We start from the raw sequence: 22,275 nt of genomic DNA, 5'->3' as shown, positions 1-22,275 counted from the left end.
ATACTAGCAAGGGTAAATAGCACAAGGATGCTTGTTTACAGACTGTCTTGGCTGTTGTTTGTGTCTGACTTGCTGTTTGAAACCTGTTTACCCAGGCAAATAGGAGAGAATCTGATTGTGCCAGGGGGAGTGAAAACTATCGAAGCCCATGGCAGGATGGTGATTCCTGGGGGGATTGATGTTCACACCCGTTTCCAGATGCCAGAACAGGGGATGACATCTGCTGATGACTTCTTCCAAGGCACCAAGGCTTCACTGGCTGGGGGCACCACCATGATCAGTAAGCTGGCTGTTTTGTTTTTTTTTTTTTTTTCTCTCCCTCTTCCAAGGCAGCTTTATTTTTCTCCTACTCAGATAAGCAGAGAAACTGTGGGCTACGTAAGTAACATGATATTTTGGACTGAGTACCAGCAGTGGGAGATTTCTGTTGTCTGTGTCCAGGTTGGTGAGAAAAGCTTGCACAGGAGTGGGAAAAGGGATGGAAAAACAAGACCACAGGATTTCCAAATCCTGCAGCTGTCAGTCACTTAACCCTTGTCTTCCCTGTTGGCAGGGTTTACCCTGCTACTTCTGTGACTTTGCTGAATTGCACTTAGGTCTGCTTCTGCTGAAACCAGTGTTGCTCTGACCTCTGGCTACAGTAAGAGCTGCAGATTCTCTCCTCCCTTTCTCTGTGATTGCTGACTCCAAGAGGCTTGTATTCTTTCAACTCCAGAGTTCAGCATTTTTGGAACAGCTGTTGCTATGCATACAGAACAAGGTGGCACAGCTACTTCACGTAGGGTTGTCTGAAGATGGGTGGATGTCCATCGTATAATTCATGCCCAGCAAGTTGATGCCAAAGGCCTGCGATATGTGCTTTTGAAAACTGGGCTGCTTGTTTAAGGAGTTAAATGCCCAATCTTACATATGCAGTTTTGGCTCCAGGATTTTGTAATAGTAAAATGAGCATTGTTTCTTTTGTGCTCACATCCTCTTGTTGGAGGAAGAGAGAATTGGGAAATGAAAATATCTCAAAATAAAAGAGAGACAGATTGACTGGTGGGCTGTTCTGCATGTATTGGGATTAGACACGAACAGCACTCTGCCTCTAAAATGCCTTCAAAAATGACTTCCAGACTGGCTGACCATGCTTCTGTTGGCTACAGATGCTTGGCTTCTCAGAGCCAGGATCTTAAACCTCCAAAAGTGAATCATTGTTACTGTCCTTGTTTGACCTGGACGGGGGGATATCAGTTGCAGTTCGGCTGATTAGATGTAAACTGCAACAGGGCATCCTGGAGTCTGTTGCCCTATATGAGGCTGAAGGATAAAAGTGATAAATATCTGAGCATCTTGCATTCTTTCATGTATCATGAGGTACTGCCATTTCACAGGAGAGGAGTTAAGGTACAGAGAAATGAAAGAACGTGGCTCAGAAATCAGAAAGAGTACTAGTATCCATTGCCCAGTCCAGGGGTATAAAGAGATCTTTGGCACAGCCAAAAATCAGCCTAACTCTCCTCAGTTCAAACCTGGTTACCTATGAACTAGAACATCCTCATCTCATAGAGAACAGGTATGAGTGATCTTTGGTCTCTAGCCTGGTGGGATTGATTGACATGGAGATTGGGAGCAGGAGCAGTGTCCAAACACAACTAGCCTCGCTGTGTTTCAGAAAGAAAGCCTGGACCCTGCATCAGGTTGTGTCCGGCCTGTGAACTTGGCCTGATGCTTCAAAGAAGGTACAAATAAACAACCATGAAATAACCTGGGAGATTATTTCTCATGTTATCAGTTTAGATTAAGATGTTTGTATATGAAGTTAACCTAAATACATATAGATAACATAAAGTGGGAGTGTAGCTGTGAACGTTCTCATTGTGCACACTAATACCCATTTTTTCTAAGTCTTTTCTGTCAATTTAAACTAATTGCACTGAAACGGTATTTTCTTTTCAGCTTCAGTTCATTGACTTCCTGTTTCACTGGTTACTCCTGTGTTATTAGTACACTTGGTTCACATTGTCCACTTGAAATGTCATTTCACTGTTTTTCCTTGCTAAACTGAATTAGATCAAAATTCTTTTCCCTGTCATTTGCATGTAGGTTTATAACAGCATTATTTCCCTTAATGGCACTTTAAAAACACTTTAGGCATTTTAAATAATTTTTAAATGATTAAAATGTTTAAATCAACACTTTAAATCTTTTAGGCAAACTTTCCAAAGTACCCCTCCGCCTTGGTTGCCCAGTTCTACCCATGTAAAGTCTCATACTTCAGGAATGCTTGGACCCCTCTTCATACATATATTGCCTTTGTGACCGTAGTATCGGATTATCTCACTAATCGTGTTCATAACACATCTATGAATTAGGGAAATTGGAGGTGAGTCCCCCAGTTTTATAACTTCATTTTAGAGCTGTGAAAAAATGGTACAGTGTAGATTACATGGTTTGTCCATGGTCGTAGAGGAGGCCTGTGGCTAAACTGGAAAATGGAATTGCGATCTGTTAGTCCCACAGCCTTTTCCCTTTGCCATCCTGCTTTCCAGAGTGTTTTGGATTAGGATACTGAAATACATGATCACCTCTGAACAAAAAGTGGCTTCGTAATGCATAGCAGCAAGGAGAGTAATTGCACTGTTTAGGATGACAGAGGCATTTTTGATGGGTGGATTTCAGCAACTGGAGCTGAACAGTGGAAAGTGGGATAAATAATCCAACTAGACCAGAGCTTTGGACACAGTGGTCTATGTCAGCTCAGCTGTTCTCTTCTTAGCAAAATTATACCATTTGCAAAAGTTTTTTTCCACCAAGAGGCATGCAGAAGCCCTCATGAACATGTTCTTGGTGGGTGGCCTTTGATCCTTCCCAAAGAAGGTGGGAGTCGTGGTTGATTTCAGCATTTTTCCCTTTATGATAGATGGGACGATGTTTAATGAACTAGATTCATAACACTGCAAACAAATTGCAACCTGAAAATGACAAGCTAGCATTTATGTCATGGTGCATTTTAAGCACTGTGTCTGGGATTTTTCAAAAGAGGCTGCTGCCCTCGTGAAAATGTGTCTAGCTGTGTGCCTCCCTTCTGGCTTTTTCGAAAAGCTAAGCCTCAAGGAAGCGAGCTTTATTTAAAAATCATTCTCATTTCTTCACTCGTGTTTTAAACAACACTTTGTATTATTTATTTATGAATACCCTTACTCCATACACTTTTCTGTTTCATACGTATCCCTCATTTTGGGCAAGAAAACAGATCAGTCAGCTTCACACTTCAATTTGTTTCACATTTTCCTGCAGGAGGGCATTTTAAGGCTGTTTATGTTACAGTCGTTGCAGGGAAATATTTATTTTATGTAAATTTTTCCAGTGAAATTAAAAGAAGCTTGGATAGGTTTCTATTGGTTGTTGGTTTTGTAAAAACTGTGGGTAAAATCCTGGCTTCAGCAAAGGAACTGAGAATTTTGTCACTGACCTCAGTGGTGCCAGCAATTCAACCTGTATGTCTGGTTTGGTTTCACTGAACTTCATTTTCAGCTCGGATCAAATTCAGTGTTGTCCCTTTAACTCTCACGTAAACACATCCAAGGGAAGCACATACAAGTTCAAGAATGTAACCTATTGTTTCCACGGCCTGTTCTCATTTACTTCCGTTCCCCTTTAAAGTAAATTCATTGTTAGATGTCTTGAGATAGGAGAATTGGGTTCTCAGCTGGTATGAAATGGAGTAGCCCTGTTTTCTGTGGGGACCAGCACGAGTTTATCCCGGTGGGAAGCAGACCTGACTCCAGTACAGCACTTCCCAACTTGTCCACTAGTCAGCTGGAGTGAAGGAGAGCGGTTCGCAGTGACGGTCTCCCGAGTTAGCCGTTTTCCGCGCTGCAACCCAGATGTTACTGTGAAGCTCTCCAGTCCTTCTGTTTCCAAGTCCTTCTCTACGTTGCTGCACTCAGAAATTAGCAGTGATTTGTTCTTCTAGCTGCTGGTTTCACAAACACCATCTCAACAAGATTGCCAGCTACGATCCTTTTGTCTCTATCCCCTTCGGTGCCAAAGGCACGTAGCAAGACTCTGGATGACTTTGCTGACATAAGAAACAATACAATTGGATTTGCTGTGCAGAACTGAGAGATGAAATGATGTTTAGTGATATGATTGTATTTCTGAAACAGAAATTTGCATAATCCTTTTTCTGACACTGTCTTAAAACAATATTATAGTGGATATATTGGCAGAAGGCAAACAACACAGCATGTTTTAGGATAACTGTATTTGGATTATTGCCCTTTTGAAATGTCAGAGTGCAGTATTTGGACATTAGGTTGAACAGATTATTTCAGGATGATCTGCAGAAGACTTTGGAGGAGAGAGGGGTATTACGTAGGCTCAAGCTCATTTAGGGTAGCTTCCCCTGTAAATGCCATGAAAAGGGGAACAGTTCTTCCAGAGTTTTGGAAAAGGACTCTAACTCAATTTGAAGTTGCCCTTTAGAAGAGGCTCTTTCTCATCTGTGGAGCCTATGGAGCCACCATTTTGTTGAGGCTTTTTGAGCCCGCTTTATTCCAGCTTGAAATAGCTAGATACCTTAGTATATAAAACAGTCTTTGGAGCTATTAGAGAAGAAGGATATTGGTGCTGAAGAACAGGGTGGTCTCTCAGTGTCTTACGACAATTTGGTCTGTTATTAATCGTGATGGATAAAATCCCCATCCACATCACTGGTATAACTCCCCCTGACTTTAGTAGAGGCAGGATTTCCTTTCTCTGCTTTTAACCCTTCAGAAAGGACAAAGCTAGGTAATGTATATTTATTGACTCTCTGATCCTTGAGCCTGTTTAATGTCCTAGTGAGAACTGCCTCTATCCAGGCCAGCTCCCACACACGTTTCCCCTCCCCCCCCCCCAAAAAAAAAAAAAAAAAAAAAAAGAGAGACTGTGCTTCTTCCTGGGTATCTGCTGCTCTGGAGTGAAATCGTTTGCTGACATTCCATGTGTTGACTCAGTCAACCACTGTTATAATCGGAGAGAAATTACAGTGAGAAAAAATTATAGCTCTTTCTGGCTTGGTGTCTTGGAAGCCAGCTGCCTTTTGAACTTGACTAGCAGTTACCCTAATAACATGGAGAATATACACTAGGGATAAGAGTCTCTGTGTCTTGGGAGGTTTAGAAAATGAAGGGGAACTTCAAATGGACTGTAGTCTGCTTCCTAATGTTTTACTCTGCTATTAAACACGGCTAGTGTGCAGGAGGGCAGGAGTTTTTAAAAGTGTTAGCTGCTCAGCTCCTGTCAAATTGTAGTGAGTTGGCTTTAGGTCTCTTTAGTAGTTCTGAAAAGCACCGCCTAAATATCCAGGTGCTAGAAGGAAATAGTCTAGCAGGCTTCTTCTCCTCCGGCTTTTTGAAATGAGTGTGATGGAGTGAGTGGAGTCACCCCAAAGGAGCTCAGAGTGCGAAGCTGCGATAGCGTGAGCTTAGGGAATGATTTGGGAAAGGGCCAGGCAGAGTGCTGGGGCAAGGGAAGCGTGGCAAGGGATGATATTTAGACCTGCCAGGGAAGAATAGATCATATTCTACCCTAGTGAGTTCTGCTACTGTATGGCATCAAAATTGGTCCTGGCCTGGTGGAGAGCAAGAATCTAAATTGGGGGCGAAGCAGGGGACAGGAGCGGAAACCCAGAATGAGGTGATACAGCAGTGGCTGTGCAGTAGCTTGTGGCAGAGCTGGAAGTATAAACCAAGTGTTTTGAGTCCAAGGGCAGTGACCGCAGAGCTGCAGTGTCTCACCAAGGCTCCGTGGCTGTGTGTACGTAACACTGTGGTGTTCTGCAGAGATCAGCCTGAATTTTGTTTCTTTTTGCACCCGGCAGCAGAGAAAAAAGAGGAACTTTGCAGCAGGGGGCTAGTGCTTCGGACACACTGCGCTGCCGTATATGGCTCATTTCACTTTTTAGCAGCTGGTGGTAGTTCTTCTGCAGCAAACAAATGGCTTTTAATTTTCTAGAAATCATGCAAAAATGTCTACTTGCTTGTATAAAAGCGCGTTGTTGATTTATATGGGGAGAAGCTTCCTTGAACCTTGTTACTAAGTTAATGAACTTAACCACACAGAAGTACGAAGTCCCCCCAGCCCTTTTTCTGCTCTCTTCTTGAACTCCCCGCAATGGTTTCTACACCCCCATGCTTATAGGCCTCTGCACTGATTCATGCTAAATCTCGTTTGCTTCACTGACTTCTGCCTTGCAGCTTCCTGCTGCTGTGTTTGTTGCTTTCATTCAGCGCAGGCTTAGAATTCGTTAACGAAAAAGTTTGGCCGTAGATGGAGATGGGCGCTCCCCCATTGCGAGCTGCTCTTCCCAAGCTTTTAAACCCCTTTAAGTCCATTAGGCATCTCTGCCCGGAGTGCTGTGTGCAGCTACTGTAAAGATGACAGCCGGCCTCACTGGGGCTGGCTGTGTTTCCACAGAGCTCCGGGGCGTTTGCTTTCTGCCGGGTGGGATTGCAGCCGTTGTTCTGGTGGGGTTTCCGCAGGGCTCTTGCTGGAAGTAAACGAAATGCCTCTGCCAAGCCCTTGATGTCTCTTGCCAGTTAGCACAGAGGGAAACAGCTGTTCAGTCCTCAACATACGTTGTGTGTTGTTGTGGGGGGTATTTTTTCTTTTTTTCCCCCTTTGGGCTGCAAGCATTGTTTGTGATGTCTTTGCTGCTGAGAGACTAGGTTCCTCTGAGGAGCGGAGAGGGATCTTGGAGTTGGGTAGCTTTACCTGAGATTATGCAGGAAGCCTGTGGTGTGATAGGGTCTTCAACTCTGGCTGTCAGATACTCAGGCTAACGTGCCTACCTACCATCTGGGCTATCTTTCCTTCTTAGGGTTTAAAGGTGAAATCAGCAGTGTCTGGTGTGGGTCTGGAGTCCCATGAAGGCATCGCAGTTCACCCTGGCTTGCTTTTCCCTGTTTTCCCATCTTCTGCCTTCCCCAGAGCAGCTACTCTGGATCCTGGCCCTCACTCCTCTCCCGGTCTTCTGCCTCTAGCAACACTGTTTTTTAAAAGAGCAGGTGCCCAGGGCCTCAGCTCTGTTTCTGTTTTGCCTCATTCTGCTCTGGACCTGTTCCATCTCTGTAACTGTGAGAGGAAGGAATGGCTGCAGCCTGTAGCACACGTGCTGGAGCCTGGATACTCTGATTTAGCCATGAGCTAATGAATGCTGAAATGGCAACAGCACTGACAGCGCGGCCGTCTTCCTGCAGATGTAACTGACCTAGATTTTTCCATGCATCCGAAAAGAGGGATTTGGCACTCGCTCCAGAGAAGTAACCAATGTCGTGTGTGTTTATGCAATAGCACTTAATCCCTCTTGTTCCATATAATGGTTGGGATCGCTAAAGCTGCTTTCCCACTGCATGGGGAAGAGTGGTGTTTCACGTTCTTTTCTTCAAAGAGCTGCTTTCAAATGCTCTTTTTGCTTTCCTGTGTCCAGCGCCTTCTTCCCAGTGCCACGCGCCTTATGGAGTACATGCAGGAGAAGTAAAGAGCTAAAGGATATCATCTGACAGTGTGTTTTCCATGCCACCAAATTTGAGCCAGATCCTCAGCTGACATAAACAGGCTACTGTTGTCTTACAGAAGAGTCTGGGAGCTCTAAACAGGATCTTGTTGGACTTTGTGCTGATTGCAAACAGGGCTTTTGCCCCACACGTTTTGCAAGCTAAGTAAAGACAGGCAATAAATGGATAGAGCAAGGAACATGGGGGAAAATAGGCCAGTGCTTGCTCAGACCAGTTGGTTTGTCAGCTCTGGCCTGTTGGCTTGAGGAGCTGCAGCTACTCAGTGCCTGATAGACTCTCTGGGCATCTTTCCAGGACCGGGGCCTCTGTGGGATGCAGGTCCTTCAGCTGCAGCAAAAAAATCTGTCTCCAGATCCAGCGCTCTTTCACCAATCTGTTGCCCCTTCCACAGTTGCTCATACCAACGGGAAGTGCATTTGGTACTTCGTAAGGCGCAGGTGTAGAAGTTGGGTCCTTCAGCTAAAGGCCTCTTTGCTGTAGATGGAGAAGCAGTCTTAATAAAATAAAAAAAAAATCAGTCACCTCCATTAATGTTACAACATTTGCACTGTAAAATGTGTGAGCTGGTCAAGGTCATTTCCACACAGGAATCTGGGCTTAATGTTAAGTGGAGTAAGCATGTTCCAAACTGCAGTTGTGTGTGATAGGTTTTCAGGGCATGTGTTAAATCTAGCTAGATAACCTGTGTCAATCACCTTCAAGCTGAGGCAAGGTCTTAAAGGAAACAGCAGGAAATGGTGCCTCCTGCTCTTTTCTTGTCATGTTTCTCTCTGTAGTTTTTTACCTTCCTACACGTGTTCAATCCCTTGGCTTCTTTTACCTTCCCCTGAGCTTGACTCAGCAGAAATCATCCTTGTCAGACAGGACCTTTTAACTTCCCGTGTTAGGAATTAGCCTTGCTCGTCAGGGGAAGGAAGCAAGTGATGCCTGAAAGAAGTGGTGGCTAAAACAAAGTGTAGTATTTCCCAGTTGGGACGGACTCGGGCGAGTGCTGGCAGTACAGTGGGACTCGGTGGCTTAGATCAGCGCAGTTTTCTCACCTTTCCTTTGGCCACTTTAGCTCATAGATCCCATCAGTCTCTTAGAGGCTGAATTTTTAAATCTTTCTGGTCAGAGGGAGAAATGTTTAAGGAATACAAAATAGCTCTTCCTGTCTAGCATACTTTAATCATGCTTATAAAGTGCAAGTTGATAACCAGCTTGGGGCTGTGCCTGTGTCCTTGCACAACCCTCACTCCCGTGCAAGCCGTGTGCGTTTAAAAGGGATGCAGAGATGGGTATCTTAGAGTTATGGCTTCTGGGAATGCTCTTTTCTGCCCCGCTGCAGTTAGCGTTGGGCCTGCAGACCTCTGTGACCGTGGGTAGGACATTCGATTTCTCCATGCTAGCTGTCTGTAACAGGAGGTGGTTTTGTTGCCAGTGGCTTGTAAGCTTTAATTCTGATCAAATTCCCCTGGACCCTCATGTTGCAAGAGTGAAGTGTCAGCTGTCTGGTTGGGTAAGGATTCCTCTCTGCACAATTTCGACCGTATTCGCAGTGCAGCGTGGGGCTTCTGCCTTCAGAGCTGCCCGTGTGACGCCAAGCTACCTTCTGGGCTTCATTTGGTAGCGGGACTTTGGGGATTCACCTCTGCTTCATGTTAATTTAAAACTCCCCAGTGTCAGAGAGCTCTGTGTGGGCTGTGATTGCTTTTACTGCAGAGCTGCTGGAGAGCGTGGCGTGCGAAGCCCTGGGAGTGCGCCTAACGGAGAGAGCCCCCGTCCCTCCCAGCCGACCCCAGGTCCATGCAGGTGCAGGTATCCAGTCCCTGCGGCTCCTGATGCACAGCTCTCCTCGCTGTCAGGGTATAAATAAAAGTAAAAACCTGTGCGTGGGTGAGAGAAGAGGTGAGCCCTGTGTGCATGGGGAGCTTGTGGCTTCCTTGATCCTGAAAGTCTGTTTTGATGGGAGGAACTGTTACACTTTAACATGCAAATGATACTGGGAGACATGGCAGTGTATTTTCAAAGCCCATCAAAAAGTGGCGTGCTTTTGGAAGTTCCCTTTCCTGACCACTTCTAGGCCATATTTTCACCAGATTGCTTTGTTCCTGAAAGTAGTTACATATGTGCGGTGTGCGTATTTTTGGAATCTGGGAGACTCTGTGGTGTTTTACATGTGAATGAAATTCCCTGGCACAGCATACAGGCAACGTGAGCTGGTAAAGTTGTTCCTTGAGAATGATCCGCTATTATTACACAGCACTGCTTTTGTGCGAAGGAAAAGAAGGGGGAAAATTCCCAGATCGTTTCCCAGCCAGAGATACTGCAACACAATAGTGCTTTAAAATCTCGCTCCACAAATGCATGTCAGTTAACGGTGCTTCCCGGCTCAGGTCACAGGGACTGATTCATGTCTCGTGCCTCTGGAGTTTTATTTATTTCAGATTTGATTTCTCAGGTTTTGTACAGTTGTTGAAAGAGAAGAGTTCAGCTAATAATGGGGTATAAACTGCTTTTCAGACTGATGTACATAGACACTTTATCCACCGTGAAGTGAAATAGAAATGTCTTGTTAAGTCTTTAGTAGTAGTTGGGGAAAAAAGTAGGCGTCCAGGATGTTCTTACATGAAATAAAATTTGGCTGTGATACCAAGATGAGTGTTGCTACTGCCGCTTTGCAAAGCAGTTAGTCCTTCTGCTATGCAAATACTCTGTAAGAGGGGAAAATGGCAGCTGTGTGGAAATGACTAGCGCCAAGCTGTCCCGCAGCCTGGATCCGGGGCAGTCCGAGCTGTTGATCGTCTGGCCTTCCCGTCTGAGATGGGAGATGATGTTGAGGCTGGGAATGTAAGAGATGCCTGTAAGGGCTCTGGGCATGGAAAAAATAAAAGGCAGAGTCTTGAATGTAGGAGCTTCTCTACGTGGTTTGCTGTAGGGGTCCTGGCTTGAAAGAGCCCCATCGAGGCACAGTTTCCATCTTTGGATTAGCCAGATCAGATGATTCCCAGGACCACATCGTTTTCTGCCTTAATCGCAGTGTTTTGTGCCCTCGAACCTAGGGGGTTTTCATAGGCCTGGGAAAATACCAGACTGCTTGAGAGGCCAAATAGGGCTATTTCAGACCTGGAGAAAGGAAACTCGGCAGTTTGGGGCTGTGTCACTGAATTTCCCATTTAAACTAAAGGTGATCTGGCTAGTGCCTCCTACAGGTTGTTGTTATAGTGATCTCACTAGTTGTTTTGCAGGCCATATTAGCCTTACTTTGTAAGTTAAAAAACAAACAAACAAAACCCCAGCAGACAGTCAAGTGTGTTCAGAAAACTGGCATGTGCGCTATGAAAGTGCCGACTGATCTCTGTGCAGAATAGATTTGTTAGAAAATGAGTCCTGTATGTGGATACATGGACATTTGAGTCTGATTCAGCCCTTGCTTTGTTGTCTGTAATTCTGCTTTAATGTCATCAAAGTCAATGGCTTAACTGAGAACAGAATGGGGACCCTTAATGTATTAACAGAAATGGAAGTGGTACGATGGTGACTGATGGAAACCTCTTTCTCCAAAGCATGATACAACTTTATCATAGCCGTGAGAAGAGGGAGTTTGTAGTCTTTGTCTAGTGAGGGGAGATTTCTGTATGGCAAATATACAGAGGGAAAGGACAGGTTCAGCAAGCAGGTCCTTTTGTTTTGTTTTGTTTTTTCTTTCCCCCCTCCCTCTCCTTAATTCTGTCGTAAGCTGTTAATAGAATTTATCTTCCATATGTGCCTCAGAACTCCTTGCATTTTACTTATTTTGTTGGAAACAAATTTCATCTTTTTATTCCTGAAAATATAAAGCCCTCTCAGAACCCTCATAAATTTCCATTGTAAAAATTCCCGTGGTGCAGTTTGTTTCCTCTTTGCCTCCAATGCCCCCTGAGACAGCCATGGAGAATGCAGTGAAGCCAAGAAGCCAAAATCTGTTAGTGACAACGATGCAGATCTAGAACTGCTCCAGCTTCCCAGCTAGTGGAAAAAGCCTGACAGGCAGCATATAGCTCTGTTGACCTGAGAGGGACAGAACTGCTGCAGTTGGTCTTTTGTCCTCTTGTTTATGGTCAAACTTTCACCCCTTTGGATGTTGTTATACTTGTGTTTTGTCTTGACTTTAAATCCATGGCTACGAACAGCAGTTTACTCAATCCCATTCCCTCAAGGTTTATAGACCAATTTATATGGAAGTCTTTGAAGTCCTGCATCCTTTTTCATGGGCTTCAACTGTGGAGTATGCCTAAAAGAGAGAATAAGTCTTGGAATCACTTGGAGATCTCTTTTGAACTTGGCTCTCTTTCTCCTTTATCATGGTGACCTCCTGTGATGCAAGCCTAGCTGGATGTATAATAAACCTGCACTGTGAAGGAATTATTTTTTTTACTCTGATCTAAGTGTGTAATCATTCCAACTGTTGAAGAGGGTTATTAATTATTGTTTGGACATATGGCCTCCTATTCTTTAAATTTGTGTCCAACAGGCATTAAATAATTATTCATATTTTGGCTCTAATCAGACAGCTAAAAAGACAAATGAAGTATCTGCATGACATCAGCGAGGGAATAACAGAACATTGCAGTCTGAAAATGTAATCACTGTAGTGCAGATATGTCTAATCCTTTTGAATCTGGTCCAGTTTCTGATTCTTCTTCGTAGTGTCTAACAAATTGGACCTAAAGTGATAGAAAACAACATGTGATGTCATTTAGCCTGCCTCCTCTTGTATTAGTTTAGCAGACACATACCAACAAACAATTGCGTGGTTGTATCGAAGTGGTAAATGCTGTTCTGTGCAGAGCTGTCTTTCTCTTCAGCACTAGTTATTTGATTTCACTATCTTTTCTTGAGAGAGAAAAAGAAAAAGGAAATAAAAACCCCCGAATGTGCAAACCCAAAATCTGATTGCTGGATCCAGGACGTTAAGAAAATTCTTCACTAGAATTCTCCTTAACTTTGTGAGGTCAAGAGCATCAGTTTAAATATGTCAAGTACGCAAGATAGTTATCTTAAAAGCTATCTTGCTGCTATCCTTTCTTGTCCTATATCCAAAATATGAGCCAGAGCATGGTTTAGAGGAAGAACTGGATATGAAATCAGAATATAGGAGATATGAGGGTCTTTTAGGTTGCTTGATTTGGCATTTTTGAGCTCAAGAAATGCTGAAGTCCCTTTCTAGCCTAAATCGATACAGATCCAGTGAGCTAGGAGTCATGTTTCAATACTTAGAGCAAAAGTCTCATTGCTGGGAAGTCTGGTTTTTGAACAGCTTTGTCACTGCATGAGGCAGCTCTCTGTAGCTCACTTTCTTGACCTGTAAAAGAGTCGTAATGATATTTAACTAAGAGGGGTTGGGCATCTCATTGGCTGAGAGTTTGAGGTCTTTGGATGAAGTAAGGTATTTGCTTCTGAGATAATCTGTGGAGCTTCTTGGCTCAGTCAAGGGCCTGATTTTTCAGTTCACGTCTGTGGATTTTATTCCGCTTGCTTTCATAGCATTGCTCCCAATTCACACCAGGGCCATGCAAATCCTGCTGTAGCCCTAGACTAGCAACAACTGCAGACTCCTAAGCAGGGAGCTGTGCAATTACCATGGCTGAATTTAATTACAATCTTACAATAAAATGGCTTGTGACAGAATGTACAACTCAATAAATTCGCCAGATTTCATCGCGTGCAGTTGCTGTGAAGATTAAGTAGTATTAAAAAGGCAGATGTGTTTATAACGATCAAACTGCTATTTAAAGTTTTTGGTTGAGGAAATCTGCCTGCTAACAGTTAAGCTTAATGTTAAGGATTTACACCTTATAAACTCCTCCTAAACAATAGGCACATTTAATGCTAGTAGGAGACTGAAGTAATGTGTAAAACTGCAGTTTATAATAGCAGCTAGAACCCTGCACACATGGTTTTATTATATACACAATTTTTGTAACAGCTGACCCTAACTGGTTTTTATGTGGTCCATATCAAGCAGTTTTTCTCTTTTCTTGGTAGTGGTGTTCATTAGATAAAGACTGAGAAAAATTTCACACATGTTTTAGATGACATTTAATTAAACAAGTTGAAATAAAGCTTTATAGGGGAAAGCTAGAACCAAGGGCTATTAATAGAAACTTCAGGAAGAGGCTGTTAGCAAGCCAAGGCCTGTTCAAATGAGGCAGGATGCAAAAAAGAAAAAAACTGAACGTGCTACAATACCAGGAAGCTATAAAACGCGCTAATCCGCACCCATGAGGACATCCATCCAAAAAATAAAACCGTGTAGTCAATGCAAGGCCAATAGCTGAATTCAGCTGTCCCACTGAGGTCCAGAACAACAATAATTTCTCTTGCGCTTAGTGAGGAGTCAAAAATATAAAGGCATGGCTCTTAAATTGCATTTCTTTGAGAGCTTCAAAGTGCCAGGGACGTTTCATATGGGATCTTTTATAGCTCCAGTCTCAAAGCGTTGAGGCTTTGGTTAGATTCCCCAGTCTCCTGGGTGGGATCCCTCGTGTCCACGCAGAATAGCTAACTCGGTTCTCAAACTGCCCCCTTGTTCAGGAGCTGAGCAAGAGCTCCGCGTATCCTAGTGCTTTAGAAAAGCCCTTAAGGGACTAAAAGGCCACAGTGTATCAGAGTCTGTGAGAAGAAGCCAGGATGTGATGCAGCATTTTATAAAGCTACTGTTTAAAGTTGAGATTGGCACCGTTTTAAATGTGCTCTGCAGCCAGTGGGTTCGTGTGGTTTTTAAAATAAGTGAGAAAATGCAGCTGGTACGTGAAGAACAAAGATTTTTTTAAAGCCGGCCCTTAATAACCTGCACTGATTAGTGATGTGGTTAGCAAATGCTAGCGTTTTTTAAAGTGACACTGTCACTTCTTCTATCCTATTTAGATTTTCATGCGTATGTTAACTTAATGCTACTTTATTTTTCCCCATGGTCGGAAAGTTCCCTTTGAATCGACTCCTCTCGGTTTTTGCCTTCACCTTTCATTTAACACGAAGAGTCTGATGTAGAAATGGCTGTTATTTCTCCCCCACAGTATTCAGCCATTTGGGCTCATAGGACACATAACATTTCAGTCTGGCCGAGTGCCAGGTCTGGTACATTAAAGCCACACAGATAAGCTAACAGTGGTTAGTGTTGTTGTCTCACTTGGGCTTATTGTCTGTTGTTAATCTTGAGCTGATTAATTTGCCCGAGGAGGAGTGAGGGATCATGACAGAGAGAGAGACGGACAGAAAAACAGCCATGGATGATGGCTGGGTGGGAGCTGAAATATTTAAGTAAGAACAGCTCCACCTTCTAAGCAATGTGAAATGGCATGTAATGATGGGAGAGCAAAACCAGGTGCATCGGAGAGGTAATTTGGAGTCTTAGTGATTGTGGCTGGACCACTCATGGCATTTGGGCACACAGGTGCTCAAATCCCATTGCCTTTCAAAGGGAGGTGAGCTCTCAGTTTGTCTGGGAAGAAGACAGACAGACAGACTATCCACTCAGTTTGGAATCTTGCTAGTATCTCAAGAAGGGAAAAATTATCTAATTTGTAAAATACAAGATTCTGGTTTTTGTAAAGCAGTTACTTTGCTGATGTAAAATAACTTGCTTCCTGCTTGTGTGTAGATGTGGCTTTGGCTTTGACGTACGCTGCCCGCGGACCTGCTCCTTTATTTGCAAGAAGAAAAATAGTGTTTTTTTTTTTTTAGCAAAATTTCAGTCTAACCATATTCCCATTCTTAATGGGATCATTATAAAACTCATGCCTCATTTAAGTTCCCTATATTTCCCTTTTTTGAGATCAAGTTGTACAGATAGCCCTGTGCCAGCCCTCTATAGTCAGGCAAACGTTGACTTTAACTTTATGCAAGATGGTGCAAAAGGAATTCGGTTGCTTTGACTTCTGGTGTTCAATTCAGTGAGGCTGATTTTCCACTCAGCATTTCTCTGCTGTCATCTATCTGCTACAAAGTAGGAGATGGGTTCACTGTAATCCTTGCCTTGGTTTTACCATTTAACTTGCTGAGAGTATATTTTAAATAAAGAGAAGCATTAGGATTAGGTCTGAAATTCAGTCTGATTCAGGGAGCCAGTGTAAGGACCACAGACTATTTAATTCCTCCTTTGAAGGCTTCAGCAATGATGAAGTGATACTTAAATGATCTTTTCCTTTTCTCTTTTTTCTTTCTTTTGTTTCTTTTTTTGGATCAAGCGTTGAGCTTAAACTGAATTGGCAACTTCCTTTTCAGACCTCAGCAGCTGACATCATTTGCACAGCAATAATCAACAACAGTAAGAAAACATCTGGGCTTGGAAGCAAGGAGAGATCAAGGCAATAGTGGTGTAGAAAGTAAAGGGGCGACAACAGTCTGTGTTGCAACAGTTTGTCTTGAGTGCATCCTACGGACACGAGGCCATTCTGACTGCTGCAGGAGTTGAACATTCCTGGTATCTGAGATGAAGGAACGAAATACAGGGCAGTGCAAGCAGTGGGGTTCCCTAGAGACAAATGGTTCAGGGAGGTCAGGACAGCACACTGCGTTTCACATGGGAAGACTCTAGGGTGATCTCCACGGCTGGGTTTGCTGCATGTTTTGGTGGGTCAGAAGACCTTGTATCCATGGTCCTGTGGCCGATCATACCCAAAGGTCATCTGGAGAACCTAGGGCTGTGGGAACGCAGCGGATGGAGCTTTCATCAGCTGCTTTGTACTGCTCTGAAGCCCAGCAACCTTAAAGAAAACGCTTTTTGTTTTACTCTGAGCTCTTGAGCTCTGCCTGAGGGCTGGAAGGAGAACATCATTTGAGCTGTGTGTGGGCGATTCCTACCCCTGCCAATATGCAGGAGTAGTTTGAGCTCTTAGTTGTTTTAATAGTAGGTGAAAAAATATCTTGACTCTCCTCCTTTAAAGGATTTAGGCTCATTTATACTTATTTGGGTTCTAGCCATTATATTTTTATTTGAAAAATAACAGCACCACTCGTGAGCCCTAGTATGTGGGGATGTAGGTCATGATCTTGCAATGTAATACACCTCCTCCATTGTAGCAAGAGATGGGAAAGTTGAGGAGACATTTGCGTTTATATCTGAATTACCCCTGGACTACAACTTTGGGTTTACGTTCATGTTTCTCATGTCTTCTGCTCAGTACAAGACATGCTCGTCTGCTGCTACGGCTGCCTCACCTGCGGCAGCACAGCTTCCCTCCTGCTCCAGGCTGCCATGTGTCAGGCGCTGGTGCTGAGCTGCTGCAACTGCCCTTTCCATCACGTGAGCCTCTGTCCAAGGATGCGCCTGTCACCGTGACTGTTGCCTGATACGCTGTACCACGTTGTCCCTTCTCTGAGTCTCTTTGCACTCGTTCGATGACAGGCTTTTGAAGGCTCATGGTTTACCTTGCACGTTCAGGCTCTGTTCTTGCTGACTTCTTCAATGTGAATACTATAAAGTGGTTGATTAGTAATATTTGCCTGGCGGAGAGCTGCTATGGAAACATACTGTGTTCTATTTTGATGAGGATGATGGGTGATTTGGCTATCAGTGAGCTCGAGGGAGCTGCTATGAGATGTATCGGCAGCACAGCTTCCATATGAGATATTCCTAAATCCCAGAGCTGACTTTCATGCACATGTGCACCACTACCTCCATCCCTTATCCTTATTATAACCAGCTGTGGTTTGACTTTGTCAAAGATCTGATAGAGCTCTCTTACCCCCTCTCCCACTCCCTCTGCAAACTCCCATTAGTCATACTTGGGCAGTGCATGAAATAAGCTGGTGATAAAGCTCTGATCCTGGACACCAGAGTCATTCCGAGGGGCTCGGTGCTGGGCTGTGAAGGCTGCGCTGTGTTAACTCCTTGGTGCCTCTGGCAGAGCTTCCCTGTGCCCATAGACCATGGGCTGTTTCAGGGTTGCTAGAGCTGTTATGGCACCTTTCATCTTGGTAGAGATGAATTTATCACTGTGGCATGTTAGAGATTGAATGGACTTTTTTGGCTTTTTAATTAGTGGACTGAGGAAGACAGCTCTTGTATTAAGGCAATGGCCATTTGCGATCTGGGTTTTCTCTGAATCCCATTGGTAACGCAGGGAGAAAGTTATTTTTCCTCCTTAGTGTTAATGCTATTTAAGCTAAAGATTAACTTTGGCAGACTGACAAGGGGCTACATACTGGCCAGGAAACATTTTGGTCTGGAAGTTAGTGGGAGGTTTCTGACCATTAGGGAGGAGGAGCTCGTGGAAGAGACATTGAATGACTGTTTCTTCAAACAGGATAGTTTATTGGCTGGTTAAATTTGAGTTGCTTTTGGGTGGTGAAAAGCACATCCTTGATCTGATGCCAGCCTCCAGGAAAATTTCAGAGCTTTCCTTCAGAGCAGGGACTTTTTTAATGGGGAAGATGATGCTATCTGAGTGGAGGTTGCTGCCACACTGGATGGAATAAGGGCAGCAGCCGCTTCTGACCCCCTAAGCCACCGCTGATCAAAGCTGTAGCTGTACTGGGGATGCATCATATCCTTCCCTTTGCCGGCTAGTGTGATACTTTCAGGGGCAAGCACAAGCCTTTTAGAAAAGCACAAATATTTCAGCTGCCATTTGTTATCTGTCATGTAGCCACCTGTGCAAAAGGGAGAGGTGGTGGGCAGAGCTTTGCGGGAGGGAGGGTTGTTTTTGGTAATCATCTGGACTTTGTACAGTATTTGCACATCTCAGACATGTTGGAAACGTCATAACAGACTTGGGCGGCTGAACCTCATGAGTCATTCGGGAGAGCAATACTGTTGTGCAGCAGGTCAGGAGGTCTCAGTGTAAATCTAGGTCTCAAGACACTGCAAACCCAGTAAATCTAGGTTGATATGTCTGCTTGGGGGAGAAGAAAGCTTTGTACTTCACAGAAAGTGAATAGGGCTCAAGGACTTCATCTCTTATTCCAGCTGTGATTTAGATCTGACTGCTGAGCTGATGGCAGCCCAGATACTCATCAGTAAAGTTAAAAATAAACTGCTTGGATTTCTTTGCTGATAATTGAAGCAGCTTTTTTGTGATTTGATGTAAAATCAAGGCAGGGCTCTCCTCCTCCGTAGCAGTGCCTGTCCAGTTTGTAACCCCTGAAGTCCTGCAAGCTTTTCTTGCTCTCGCAGCAGCAGCTCAGTCTCTGAGGTGCTGGCTTGCTTCTTTTGTTTCCTCATGGCCAGGGGAGATCTTAGAGATCCCATGCATTCAAATAAAAATTTGAATATTATTCAGATTACTGGTTGGGATACTAAACCTTCAGAGTCAAATCTCTTTTGTTACTGTTTGAGATTGGTCTGAGACTGTAGGACTTGGTGGAATGTCCTATGAACCCAGCTGCCGTTGGACCCGAGGTGTTAGGCTAGAACGAGCGTCAGGTTGAACAGATGCCAAGCAGCAGCCATGACTGTCTTGTCAGCAGGTGTCCCTCCAGGTGTGACAGACTGTTGGTCCTGCTTCTTCCAGGCCTCACTTGTATGCTCCTCATGGAAGGTCATCTTGTTTGGGTTGTGTCCCAGCACAAAACAGCTCTGACACGTGCATGGACAACCAGGGGGTTGTCGCTCCACGTGTGCCAGCAGTAATACATCTTTGCACTCTTCAGATACCTTTTCTAGCATCTCCACAGGCACAGACAAAGGAGTTGCTTGAATAGGAGCTGCTGAGTATTGAAATCTGCTAACTGATGCTCACAGGGGATCTTGCCTGTGTCACTGTTTATTTGTTGCCCTAAGAGGTAACGGGAGCGGTGTTTATAGAGCTCTCTGCAGCACTCTCTATTTGCTGCCCTAGGAATTTCATTCGCTCCATTCACAAACAGCTGTAGTCAGACAGGCTGTAGTAATTGAACTATTTCCTTCTGTTTTTGCTTTGTAATTAGCATCCTGGCTGCATTTTCAGATGCAGGGCTTTAGAAACCAGGTCTTTCAAACTTGTATATTTTAAGGGGAAGGGGATGCTTTTTTTTTTTTTCCCAGCAGCCTGTGCAAAGCTCGCTTTGCTTCTTATCCAGCTAGGAAAGCTATCGTGCCGGCCATTTACCAATGCTTTTGTTTCTTCCAGTTGATCACGTGGTTCCCGAGCCCGGTTCCAGTTTGCTGACTGCATTTGACCAGTGGCGAGAATGGGCAGACAGCAAATCCTGCTGTGACTACTCTCTGCACGTGGACATCACAGAGTGGCATAAAGGTGTCCAGGAGGAAATGGAAGCTCTTGTTAAAGATCATGGTAAGTTCAGTTATGGGAAGGGAAAACCCTTTCTGTTCAGAAGGGAAACCTTTCCCCTCCCCATTTTTGAACACTGGCCCTTGCAAGTTTTTATTCTGACATCCCAATAAAGCTGTTTTGGGCCCATTCTGGCTTCTTGTTAAGGTTTAGACAGCAAGAGCTGCTGTCGTAGTTGCCCCAGGGGGGTAATTCAAACCAGCATCACTGCAGTGGGTTCGATGAGGGAGCAGTGATTTGCAGCAGGTGAATCTTGCTGCTGCCAAGCAGAGAAGCACCTTTGTTCAGTGCAGATCCTTGAGCTGGGAAATACATAGATGGCTGGATTTTTCTTAGGGTAGGTAGGTGATAGCTCCCGACATTAAACTGTTGTAAACAAGAGAAGAATTAAGCCCAGGAGGACCAATCCAGTACTGGTCAGTAAAGGTGGAGAGGAGCTGAATAAAATGACCTCATAGGTTTTTCCCCTCTTTAATTTCCTTGACGTTTTGTCCTCGGGCTAGAATAATTTTCCATCCTGTTTGTAGTTTAAAAAACCAGCCTTTTACATCCTATTGAATGTTTTCCCACACATGTTGGGTAAGGGCTTTTACTGGCTTGTGTGCTGCAGAACGGAGAAGAGGGAAAGCTGACTTAGGAGAAGTCCCTGTCTTGGTCAGTGCAAGCACGGTGGAGGAGGGCCTGCCTACAGCCAGAGATTTCCCAGCCCTCTTGCAGGAGGGAGTGGGGGACCAGGCAGCCAGGCCCAGTCGCTGCTTTTGTGCGTGCGTGTGTGTAATATATTTTGCTTATTTTTTTACTCAACCTCCTACAGTGCTGAATCCACAGAATTATTTTTATTTCAATGTTAATGGAAGCCTCGGGGTTTAGCTGTCCCCACGGCTGGAGTGCAGGCTCCGCTGCTCTCATCAGCTCTGTTAATAAACGCCACATGGCTAAGGAGATCCTGGCTTTACACTGTGATCTGTTAAGAGTGCGTGTGTGTGTGTACACACATGTATACATTTCACAGCAGATTAAAGTAATTTATTTTTCTACCTATCATTTCTGCTTGCTGGGGGGCTGAATGACGGGGATGTCTTTCCACAAGAAACTGTGGGCTCATTAGAGGCTATGGTCAGATAAACTTGTCCAGCGTGTGTGGATGCTGCGAAGGATGATGGCTGTCTATTTCTGGTGCTGCCAGTGTTTCTTTTTAGTGTCAATGGAAGCAGGTCTGTTAGGACATATGGCAAGAAAGGACAGATCCCTCCTAGTGCTGAGCATCTGACATCTCATGTAGTTTTGCTTCTAGAGCTAGTAGGGATTGTTCAGGCTGGTCATAGCATTGGACAAATACAAAATCAATTCATGTGATGGGGAAGAGATTATAAAGGTTAGCGTATATGAGAAGATGATCAGACTCGAGACTGTTACAGTCTTACATGTTGTATATTAATTTCAATTATTAAGGATGTCACCTTATTTATGGAGCTACAGTATAGCTTTATCTGTGCCTGCAATTTGTATGTCAAAGATAATTTGTTTGTTCTCTTTCTACCAGGTGTGAACTCTTTCTTGGTTTACATGGCTTTCAAAGATCGCTTTCAGCTAACTGATTCTCAGGTAGGAAGGCTTAATGTTCACTTACTTCCATCACTGCAAGCTGTGCATTAGTCAAATATAAGGGGTTGAATCAGTGCACTTGGCTCTGTCATTCTCTTCTTTTCAATCTCTGTATGTGTAACAGTACCTAAGGTTTGTAACAGCACCCACGACTCTGGTTTGAAGATTGCCATCTGTAATCTTTGTAATCTTTTTTTTTAAGTAAAGGCCTGAAAGTCTTGGCTAGGCAAAGCAATGGCAAAACTCTCATTTTGAGGGAACTAAGGGTTTATTCCAGCCCCTTTAGTGTGGCAGGATTGGCAGATTTATAAATTGCTACTTGATGCCTAGACACAGGGCAAGACAGTGGGATCTCTGGCATAACTATTTTATGTGTTTGTAAGCTGAAATTGATCCTGATCCAGAAACCCACTTTCTGGGTTTAACATTACAATCACCGGGAGCTTAAAAAGGAATTGCCCTGTTTGCTATCCAAGTGGATACATTTGTGTACATTTTATTGTTGAAATGAGCAGTTTATATTTCTAAATGTGGTGGGAGGAGAGGAATGCCTGGGAGTCATGCGGTACAGTGTAGGAGGCAGTGGTGTATGACAGTTATCTCTAATGACTCTGGTAAGCATTTTAATGAGTGACCATTGACTGAGCAGGCATCGGTTGTGGGTTACTCAACCTGAGCCCTCTCAGTCTGATGTTCGGAGTGCACTGCTCCTATCCCGGGCGGTGGGGGGGGGGTGTAGCTTCTCCATGAAAATCAGTTGTAAGGGTTTTTTTCATACCAAACACCATGAAACTGAAGTGTTTTGAAACCCTGCGAACTCTTTGAAACTACTTCAGCTGTAGGCCTGCACAATTCCTGTTTCACCAGTGAGGTAAAAATACCAATAACCT

The 22,275-nt window shown here is 44.1% G+C and overlaps 1 protein-coding gene across 3 annotated transcripts in view; it reads left to right on the top strand.

The window, feature by feature from the left end:
- DPYSL2 (dihydropyrimidinase like 2) overlaps positions 1 to 22,275 on the top strand; it is a 57,507-nt gene that overhangs the window by 15,924 nt on the left and 19,308 nt on the right. For 2 of the 3 annotated variants that reach the window (XM_026122311.2, XM_026122314.2), the window contains exons 3-5: positions 96 to 280; positions 19,619 to 19,783; positions 21,324 to 21,385. In XM_026122311.2, the coding sequence (XP_025978096.1) occupies positions 96 to 280; positions 19,619 to 19,783; positions 21,324 to 21,385 (412 nt within the window). The remainder of the gene's footprint in view (positions 1 to 95; positions 281 to 19,618; positions 19,784 to 21,323; positions 21,386 to 22,275) is intronic. The other variant, XM_064497895.1, reaches the window with a different exon arrangement.

The sequence above is a fragment of the Dromaius novaehollandiae genome, chromosome 26, assembly GCF_036370855.1.
Source record: "Dromaius novaehollandiae isolate bDroNov1 chromosome 26, bDroNov1.hap1, whole genome shotgun sequence".
Classification (NCBI taxonomy): domain Eukaryota; kingdom Metazoa; phylum Chordata; class Aves; order Casuariiformes; family Dromaiidae; genus Dromaius; species Dromaius novaehollandiae.
The sequence above is the reverse complement of the archived record's forward strand: the minus strand, read 5'-3'. Positions and strand labels throughout refer to the sequence as shown.